Source organism: Ziziphus jujuba, chromosome 8 (genome assembly GCF_031755915.1).
Source record: "Ziziphus jujuba cultivar Dongzao chromosome 8, ASM3175591v1".
In the NCBI taxonomy this organism is placed as follows: domain Eukaryota; kingdom Viridiplantae; phylum Streptophyta; class Magnoliopsida; order Rosales; family Rhamnaceae; genus Ziziphus; species Ziziphus jujuba.
This window is the reverse complement of record NC_083386.1, coordinates 10,780,836-10,792,335: the sequence shown is the minus strand read 5'-3', so window position 1 is coordinate 10,792,335 and position 11,500 is coordinate 10,780,836. Positions and strand designations below refer to the sequence as shown.

General features: G+C 31.1%; 1 protein-coding gene across 1 annotated transcript; it reads left to right on the top strand.

Annotated features, from left to right (window-relative positions):
• Positions 1–8,750: 8,750 nt before the first annotated feature.
• LOC107413367 (protein NUCLEAR FUSION DEFECTIVE 4) lies at positions 8,751–11,023 on the top strand. The gene has a single exon (XM_016021300.4). It carries the CDS (start codon positions 8,937–8,939, stop codon positions 10,764–10,766), a length of 1,830 nt encoding a protein of 609 aa, XP_015876786.3. The 5' UTR covers positions 8,751–8,936; the 3' UTR covers positions 10,767–11,023.
• The last annotated feature ends 477 nt before the right edge of the window (positions 11,024–11,500 follow it).

Genomic DNA, 11,500 nt, shown 5'->3' with positions numbered 1-11,500 from the left:
TGGATATTATTATTGTTATTTTTAGTAGGTGGGTAAAGCAGTTCGACTAATTGTCAATAATTTTTGTAATTAATTAATATTTTGAGGACTTTGGAATAAGCAAATCAAATCTGCGTTACTATTCATGATAATCGGAGCATGAATATCTTATAGCATATACTTTAGCTAGCTATCACAAATTCACAACTACTATTGACATTTCCTCATAATAATCTGCCAAAAATTATTTTCCCGTATATTCTTCAAGGATTTGGCTTAGAAATTATACTATTCAACAAAGTTCAAATTGAGAGAGAGAAAGATACAAAGTAATTTTTTTTAAAACGTTTATATATTTTATTTTATATTTTATGGAAACAGATATCGAGAATGGTTGCGTAGTGCATTGACCCATTTATTATACTATATATGGGCAGCTTGTGTAGATCATTGACCCACAAGTCGCATGGCTTGAATCTTATGCTGCGTAGTGATGTTTGAATAGTCTATAAATCCAATAATTTATCCACGTACACAAGATTCCATCGTCTTTGAATTTTTTAACAACTTAATGTAGATTTTGGTTCAGCTTCTTTCCAATTTATATCTTTGTTTAAGCCACCTGATTACTAATAAAATTAATTCATTGCTGTTTCACATGTCGTTTATATAGATATATATATATATATATTTGCACGTAAATATATGAAATTGGTTTTTAGAAATTTATATCCAAAAAAATAATAATAAGTGATATGATAATGACAATTTGTATGAGTAATATTTCAATTAATTAACCATTTAAAATTAAAAACCTAATTGACAATATGACCACTTTAAAGAGATGGTTACACAGTATGTTACAGAACTTGTAACTAGAACATTAATGTCAATCATTATTTCACGTGTATTCAAAAGTCGCTGCCCTTCATTTTTTTCAACATATGTACTTTAATTTCCAATTAAGCAAATGAAGAAGGCAACTTCTTGAAGGAAAAGCATTCCGATAAGCCACTTTGAATATCCATACCTAAGACAATTCCATGATCAAATTCGTTTGCTTAAAACTTTTCCATGTTTGATTAGCTACCAAGCTAGTATTAAAGTACCAATTTCTACTGTGCATGTTAATATTGTTGATGGTAATTATTTTTTTTTTCTTCTCTCTATGATCTAAAGGTCAAGTTTATAAGTGATGGCTTAATAATAAGTTAATTATCTTCTATGTTCTTATCGCACATTCCATTTTACGGATCCCACATGTGAAAGTGAAAATTTATTAAGATTTAAAAATTGCAAGGATTGAAACTAGGACCTGCTATTTTGATACATGCCAAAATTAATATTGTAAAGTCACACATCGGTTGGAAAGGGAAATGAAACATGGCTTATAAGCGTGTGGATACCTTTTCTTTGTGGACGCGTTTTGACAAAACCGTGCGGGCTGAACCCAAAGCGGACAGAAGTCCCACATCCCTTGTCCCACATCTCTTGGAAAGGGAAACGAAGCATGGCTTATAAGCGTGCGGATACCTTTCCTTTGTGGATGCGTTTTGACAAAACCCTGTGTGGATGCGTTTTGACAAAACCGTGCGAATTGGGCCCAAAGCGGACAATAGGGAAAGGGGAACGAAGCATGGCTTATAAGCGTGTGGATACCTTTCCTTTGTGGATGCGTTTTGATAAAACCGTGCGAACTGGGCCCAAAGCAGACAATAGTGAAAGGGGAACGAAGCATAACTTATAAGCGTGTGGATACCTTTCCTTTGTGGATGTGTTTTGATAAAACAGTACGAACTGGACTCAAAGCGTACAATATCTAGGTGCGAATTGGATCCAAAGCGGACAATATCCACATGCGGCTCATCTGGACTGTTACAAATATGATTTTAATTTCATCAAAGTTCAAACTGATAGGAAAACGTAGATCAATAATCAGTAAACCGTAGATCAATAATGAGTAATATAATATATACTTTAACAATATATACTCAGGCTTATCTTGAAAAATCAAATTAATTGATTAGTGAGTACCTATTTGCTTGGAAGGTTTGATGTAATAAATTTGAATATTAACTAATATTTGCTTGGACGGTTTGATGTAATAAACTTGAAGATTAGTTTGTATTTGCTTGGACGATCTGATGTTTGACTTACAGGTGGCCAGGTTGGATTGATCAATGATATATACAGAGTCGTTATCTAAGTGATTTAAGAATAATGCAAAGTTGATTCAATCCTAATGTTAAGGCTTATTTGGACTATTAATTAATTTGTACCTATCACATGATTGGAACATTAGCAAATATAAATCAACAGCTACGTGTATTTGATGGCGTTAACGGGGAATATGCAATGAAAATGTACTCAAAACTGTAAAATATATGGTCCATTTTGTGATGAACATTATTAATCGTACCGACACATATGAATGAAAGAGACATGTAGTATGCTTATTTATTTTTCGGTTCTCTGTTATTTATTTTGATAAAATTATCTAATATTTGTTGAATGTCAAAGCTTTCAACAATATATACGACGAATAAAAATATATAATATCTTGTTTTCTTATCCATGTTAATACCATGTTATAAGGCGTATAATCTATACTCAATATGAAATTTTTAATTTTGGATAACCCATAATCAATTTAGACAAAAATGTAATAAATTGTAAGTCTATGATCTAAATTAATTAATAACATTTTTTAAATAAAAGCTGAGGATATTAAAATGCTATTATTATAATATTTAACTATTTTTATTTTATTTTATTTTGTCTAGAAGAAAGTGCAGTTGGGTTTTTATATACAAGTAACATGCTGAATTTGCGAATCATGCATGATTTTTGTCTACCTCACTTTTTTTATGCAGTGGAAGTTGTGTAGCACCATGTCAATTAATTTAATTATAAAGGTAAAAGTAATTTTAATTCAGCATAATTCTTTTACTTATTGGGGGGAAAAAAAAGAAAAAGAAAACATGATTCTTTTACTCCATGACATCGTATCTCATGTGACATCTTTTTGGGGACGGGAACTAATCGTGTCTCATGTGTAAGAATAAAAAAATTGCGTTACAAAATCACGAGCGAGCTAGTAGAATAACTAGTAAAAGAATATTATAATTTGCAGGGCATTTTTTTTATAATAATAATTTGAACTCTTTACTGTAAAAATAAACTTTGGATATATATATATATATATATATATTTATATATATAGAATTGGATTTATAGTAATAATATTTTTTTAAAAATGAAATAATAAAATAAAAGATAATTTAGAGACTAGTAAGGAAGTTGTAAATATTATAATATAAAGAGGGTAAAGTTGTAATGTTGGTAGAACTGAACATTAAACAGCATGGTAGAGCATTTTTCTCATGCATACATCATCCTCACCTATGTTCTTTTTATTTATTTAAACAAACATTTTGAATGTCAGTTTTTGATGATGTACACCCATTGTTTGGGTACATAGATAGAGCGAGGGAGCGCGAGAGAAAGCGAGAGAGAGAGAGAGAGAGATGACACAGGATACCATGATGTATGCATGCCTTAAAGTTTGTCTAGAAGGATTGAAAACAAAAAAAACAAAAAACAAAAAAAATCTGTCTTCGTGGAACATATTTTCTTGTAATTATATGTGCATTGGCAAGAATTTTGGCTCTATTAACCCAAAAAAAAAAAAGAAAAAAAAAAGACAATTTGGCTCTACTTTTAGGAATAAATTAAGTTATAGCAATTAATTAACTCAGAAAATGAAGAAGAAAGCTTAACAAGCCGTCACCCCTGACTAATTATATAAATTTTATAAAATATTATTGTGCATAATTAATTGAGTAATGCTACAGGAATTAACTTTATTTATCAACATATATATCAAATATTCACGCATATAGTATTATTTTATTGGTTGAAAAATTAATATGTAAAGTAAATATAGACAAGTGATATAAATGAATATAAGTGGAAATCAACACAAACTAATTATAAAAAAAAAAAAACACTACGTCATAATGGAGTTAGTAAACATTTTCCAGCTTGCAACATTAATGTAGTTATTTTGAAATAAAAAAGATATTAATGTAATAAAGTTTCTAATTATAGAGTTCTTATCTTTTGCAGAAGTGTTTTGTAGTAACAGTATGGTCATGTTTGATCATTTTATAGTAGGGTACTGACTACTGATTATAACGAATTAATGTACATTTAATATATTTTATCCATCAATTAATTAATTAAACCTGCTTTTTAAATTATCTTGTATGTTTTAAATAAATAAAAGAAAATCGAACAATGTGTGTGACTCAGATTTTTAGGGTTGTTTTATACATAAAAATTAAATCATATTTCCCCAGTGTCACATTGGATCATGCATAAAAATATGCTAAAAGAATTAGCCATCAGCTGTCATGAGTTTACTGTACTCATGAAATAATAAAACAGCTATATTAGTGCTTGAAAAAAATGGTGATCTTAGATTTAAAATGTAGGGTCTATAAGCCAATTTGTGATGGATTTGTTTGATATATAGTGGCACTAGCCCTACCATGAATATCAACTTGCATTTATTCATATATATATATATATATATATATATAATTAAAAGAATATCAACTTGCAGTATGGAAATGAAAATAAAGAAAATGAGTTAATTTGTCTTTGGGTTGTCCACTTGATCATTATATGGTTTTCTCCAAGAATGGTACTGTCCACATTATTTGCTTCATATATTTCAAAGATCAAATTAATTAAACCCCGCAGACCAAGCAACTGAAAGCTGTGTAAAATCAGTATATCTAAATTCAGTTGGCTGCAGGAACTATATTGTTTTTTGTACAAGTCAATAATATAATATTAAAGCTGTTTTTTTTTTTTTTTTTCATTACAACCATCGAATTTGTTTAATTGGGTTGAATTTAAAAAAAAAAATTAAATCTAAAAAGGTCACATAATAGATTTTTAATATTATCTTGTCAGATCGATATGATAAAATATTGACTATGGTAAGAGACTTTGGTTTAACATAAATATTAAGTTCACAGCTAGTTAAATATATATATATATATATATATGGTCGGGCTTAAATTATACTTTTAATATATAACTAATATTATTGTTTTTTTTTTTTCTGAATCTTTGAATCATATGAAAATTAAAAATTAAAAATTATATTTATTAATTAATAAATTTTGATGTGATTTATTTTTTTAAAATAAAATTTTAGTATGTTATAAAATTTAAATTTTATTATTTTTGAATCCTTTTGATATGAGTGTGTGTGTGTGTGTGTGTGTGTGTGTGTGTGTGTGTGTGTGTGTGTGTGTGTGGGTTTAGAAAAAAAAAAAATTCTTTGGTTTTGTCCTATTATTAATTTTAGTTTATCTTTTTATATCTATAAGTCCTTTTTCAAGCAGAAGGATCCCTTTTCAGAATAATTAATACAATCTTTTTTTATTTTTTATTTTTTTAAGTCTTGGAACTCGCGGCGTTGAAATATTTTCCATTGAAATATTCTCTCATCTAACGGGCAATAATAGTAAACATATAATTTGGTTTTGGTAGGTTTAGGAACTCTTATTAGTTTACAGGGGAAACCAATTGTCGAATGGTATGGAAAATGTTTGCATCATATTGTTTCTATACGAGTAATAAGCAAATTAAACAAAATAGTTAATTAGTTTGGAATATTTATTGTTGGCTCTACATTATTCAATCTATAAGGTCATTTAATTAGTGGCGAACCCGCAAAATATTCTTTTGTTTTCAAAGGCACACCACTAATAGATAATACATGCAATTTATTTTTTTATTTTTTTGTTTTTAAAATTTAACGTACGAGAGAAGTAGGTGGTCAAATTTATTTCTAAAAAATGGTTCTTTTGTAGCTAAAAAAAATTTAAAAAAAAAAGAAAAAGAAAAAGAAAAGAAGACGATTTGGACTGAATATTCTCTATGCGAAGTCTTTCTGACTTGTTATTCATGAGGATTTGTTTTATTCAATTCATGAGGATCCTTTTTCACGTTTTTTATTTTCTTTTTTAATTTTAATGATTGATGTCATCATCCTACATCTACAATTTGTTTTATTTTCTTGTTACTCAATACGAGGGAAAGTTGACACACATACACACACACACACTCTTATATATATTATAACAAGGTTTAGGTACCTTTTTTTGGGACAACTAATTGTTTGTTACTTATATATTTTCTAACCAACCCACCCCACCCTCTTCCCCCCACCCCGTCTTCTTCTTCTTCTTCTTCTTTTTTTATTTTTTATTTTTTATTTTATTTTATTTTTTTATAAACTTATCTTAATTGAAGTGCCTTTAAAATCTTTGAAAGCAATTATATGGCCATAAAAATTTGAATGGGTCTAGTTTATGTTGCAATGTGGTCAGAACTATTCTAACAAATATACTAGTTAAAGGTAGGACACGTTTCTTTGTTTTAAATACCCTGCATATGACCTGCACATGATTTTCAGTCCGTTAGGTTTTGTATTTCAGTTATCAATCGAACCAAAATGAAAGAAAATAATAATTTAGGATGAAAAACGTGAAGGTTTTTAAAATATTGGGGTACAGAATGAAATCATAATATAGTTTAGGGATATAAAATTTAATTAACCCTTATGTAATAGAGTCAAACTATTAGTCATTCGTGCTGACATGTCAGAAATTAATTAAGTTTCATATAAATTTTTTGAAATTTAAAAACTTAAAATCTATGGGTCTAAATATTATTTTTCTATTAAATTATTAAATATGACTAGATAGGAGGAGTACGTAGATAAAAAATGGGGACAAGTAGAAGTGGGTTGTTCTGGCATAGTTCATCAATCCATAAATAGAGTATGAGATTTGTGCCCACCAAAAAAAAAAAAAAAAGATGCTGTTTGGGACAAATGATTAAATGGGAAGGATTTTATAACAAAGTTATGCATTGAGAGTAATTCATGAAAATTTTTATCCACTTGCATATGTTTTCCGAGAATACAGACTTAAAAAGTTCCTGATGATGACCCATTAATTATTTTTTTTTTGCCTGCTTTCGAGGAACTCTTGTCTCACCACATGTCAAAAAGGAACTTCTTGTAGATTTATTGATGTGGACGATATGGTCAAGAATCATTATCTGCACCCAAAAAAAAAAAAAAAAAAAGGAAGAAAGAAGCTAATTGATCCATATTTTTATTATTATTTTTGAACTAATCACTCCTACTTTACAATTAATTTGCTTAGTTTAATTAACTATGCTGTATATGAACAAATACTCAACTTATCAGAGGTTAATTAAGGTATATATTAGTTTGATGTCAGAAGCGTCAGCTAGAAAAAAATAAACTAAGAATTGGTTTGCGAAATGCAAATGACTGTTTAGGTCACTATATTATACAGTAAATTGGATTTTATGGCTAGGTCACTTCTTATAGTAATTGTCTAGAATTGTTGTTTTATGCCTGCCTCTTCTCGAACCTGTAATATGGTGGACACGACTCACCCACTTCACGACAGGACTAGAAGATTGGGCAATTGTCTAGAATTAATGCTACGTTTTTTCGGATAATTTTTTTTAATATGCAAATTAACATAAATATTACGTTTTTTGTTTGCTCATAAAACATTGATCATTTTTCTATTTTGAATATGGTCTTATATTATCCTCAATTTATATTTTAAATCCTATCCAAGCACGATATACCAAATCAATATATATATATAATTTGCAATTAATATAGTATACATGCCAAGAAGCAAAACTTTAAAGTCTTGTTATATATATGCTCTATATATATATATATATATATTAAAAACAAAATTCTCAAAATCCTTTTTTTTTAGCTAAACATTCCCAAAAGCAAACTTAAATATTGATAATTAATTAACTTGACCACTCATATTAATTTGCCGTAAATTAGTACCAAATTAGCAATATTATCGCCAATTAGCTTCAAGTTGCGTACAGACATGCATGGAGACAAAAATGAGAAAGGATATTTTTGGCTTCACTCCCTAGCTAGCTCATACTTTTCTTATAGGGAATAGATTAAAAACAGCTGTCCAAATTGGTGGCTTCGTTGGCCTTATAATATGAAGATATATACTTTACTTGGACAATCACAACTCTATAGGAAGAATTAAAATATACCTCGTATATTCTAATATTACATCTCTTTTTAAAATTTTCTTCTAATATGCTGAAATTTCAAAGTATTTATCAACTTGAAAATCATTAAGTGAAGAACTAGTGCAGATTTGTTATATACCACGTTGATCGCTACCCAAAATCATACTTTTTTGTATATCCATAGTAAAATTCTATTTGGACATTTTATATTATTCGACTGACACACTACTATATATAATTCATGTGAAAATTGTTAGTCAGAAATTGGTTATGTTTAGAATAAAATAGGCAACGAATATAATATATATATATATATATATATAAATTCAAAAAATTCCACTAAATTTTATCTGAAGGCGCTAAAAAATTTTTATGCATAATCCAGTTTCACTCATGCACGTTCTTCTTCTCTGAGTCAAAGAGAGACTAATAATTATATATCCCTAATAATTTTTTTTTTTTTCCTGTGGATAAGAATCATAAGATCTTCACAAAATTTCCATATCAATACACCTTCATATTAAATAATTATCATTTTTCTTTTATTTTCTTCCCTTCTTTGCTGGAAAATTCTACAAGTCAACTACAAAGTCTTTGTAATAATATTATCTATATATACACTACTATACACCAAGCATATTTTCACTCTTTTCCCCAAGCATATTTTCTTCGTCTATATATACACTACTATACAACTGCATAGTTTTCCACCTTAAAAAAAAAAAATAATAATAATAGTAATAAAAAACCCATATTCTTCTGCTACTTAACAAAATCAATATCAGTAGAGAAGAAGCTCAAACACAAAAAGCAAAAAAATGGTGGTCGCCGGACCAGATATTGCCGGCGGCAACTGGAATTTTTCCAACATGAAGAAATTCACAATCCAAGTCATCATCAGCCGGTGGTTCGTGGTCTTCGCTTCCCTTCTTATCATGGCGGCTGCCGGTGCAACTTACATGTTCGGTCTATACTCCAGCGACATCAAAAAAGTCCTGGGTTACGACCAAACAACTTTGAATCTGCTGAGCTTTTTCAAAGACGTGGGCGCGAACGTGGGGGTTCTCTCCGGCCTGATCAACGAGGTGACGCCGCCGTGGGTGGTGCTGTCAATGGGAGCGGTGCTCAACTTCTTCGGCTACTTCATGATCTGGCTGGCTGTCACTAGAAAAATAGCCACTCCCAAAGTGTGGCACATGTGCATGTATATATGCATAGGTGCAAACTCTCAGTCTTTCGCCAACACCGGTTCTCTCGTCACTTGCGTGAAGAATTTCCCCGAAAGCCGCGGCGTCGTTTTGGGGATTCTCAAAGGCTATGTGGGCCTTAGCGGAGCTATTATCACTCAGCTTTTCCATGCCTTCTACGGCGACGATACCAAATCATTGATTTTGCTCATCGGTTGGCTTCCTGCTGCTATCTCTTTCGCTTTTCTCCGAACCATTCGGATCATGAAGGTCGTCAGGCAGCCTAATGAGCTCAAAGTGTTTTATAACTTGCTTTATATCTCACTTGGGCTTGCTGGGTTTTTGATGATCATGATTATAGTTCAGAACAAGGTTGATGATTTTACCCAGACCGGGTACGGTGCTAGTGCCGGGATGGTTCTTTTCTTTCTTTTTCTTCCCGTGCTGGTTGTTATTGTTGAAGAGTATAAGATCTTGCGGAGCAGGCAATTTGTGGATGATTCATCTTCTTCACCTTTGGGAATTATCACGGAGAATCCTAATCCGAATCCTGAAGTCCAAGCCAATAATTCATCAACAGCAGTTCCTCCAAATCATTTGCTTGTAGAGCAAACTACAACTACTACGAGCACAGAAAAGCAGCCTTCTTGTTGGAAAACGATTTTCCGACCGCCACCGAGAGGCGAAGACTATACTATTCTACAAGCCCTTTTCAGCATGGACATGTTCCTTCTTTTCTTCGCGTGTATTTGCGGAGTTGGAGGAACTTTGACGGCCATTGATAATCTCGGTCAGATCGGTACTTCACTCGGATACCCCAAGAAATCAACCAGCACTTTTGTTTCTCTAGTAAGTATATGGAACTATCTCGGACGTGTGTTTTCTGGTTTCCTCTCCGAGATCTTGTTGGTGAAATACAAATTCCCTCGTCCTCTCATGCTCACTTTGATCATGCTAATATCATGTGCTGGTCACCTTCTAATCGCTTTCGATGTCAAAAATGGTTTATATTTTGCTTCTGTGATTATTGGTTTCTGTTTTGGTGCTCAATGGCCGTTGCTTTTCGCCATAATTTCCGAGCTTTTCGGGCTTAAATACTACTCAACCCTATACAATTTTGGGTCGGTGGCTAGTCCAATTGGGTTATATGCGTTGAATGTCAAGCTCACTGGACATTTGTATGATAAAGAGGCTACTAAGCAAATGATAGCTTCGGGATTAAAAAGGGAAGCTGGTGAAGAGCTGGATTGTAGAGGTGTTGAGTGCTTCAAATTGGCTTTCATTATTATTGCTGCTGCAACATTTTTTGGTACTATTGTCTCTTTGATTTTGGTTATAAGGACTACAAAGTTTTACAAAAGTGATATTTATAAGAAGTTCAGAGAGCAAGCCAAAGCCGCCGAGACCGAAATAGCCATGGCTGAAAACGGCATTAAACCGTCGGAATCTAATGGAAAGTAAGATATGTTATAGGATATATAGCTCAACCGTTTATAACCATGGTGTAGAAGTTTAGAGAATGAATAATGATGATGATGAAAGAGAAGGGGAAAAAAAAAAGTATAGAAGATGTGTAAAACAAAAAATAGCGTGCAATATTTTTCTTTGTACTTGTTCTACTATAGCTTTTTTTTTTTTTTTTTGCTTTAATTATTGGATGCAAAACTTGTATTATTTGGCTTTTCAAATACGACAGTTAATTACTCGTGTTTCTTTAATTTATTCTCGCTCTCATAGTTGTTACCAAAATAACAAGAATCATAAACTCTTATTTATTCTCGCTCTCATAGTTGTTACCAAAATAACAAGAATCATAAACTCTTTCTGTTTAGGAATATTATGGTAACGTCTAGGTAAGGATATGTGTTTTGAAAGTCAAATATTGATGTTGGGTTTGACAAGAGAGTTAGATGTCTGATCATTTTCTTAATGGTCCCAGCCCCTGCAAAACGGCAAAGGTACAACTACAGCTGCGTTTGTGAGGAAAGAGACTTTGCTACGTTATTGGGTTATGAAATACACGATATCCACTCGTAATAAATAGAATTTTTTTTTTTTTTTTTTTTTGGGGTTTAGATGAGGGAGAGAATTTTCAAATTTTCAGTATATGGACCTAGCTACAGTGACTTTTACACAAGTGAGAGTTTACTTTGGACTTACGTATAGCTAACTTAGTCCATTTTTGAACTTGAAAA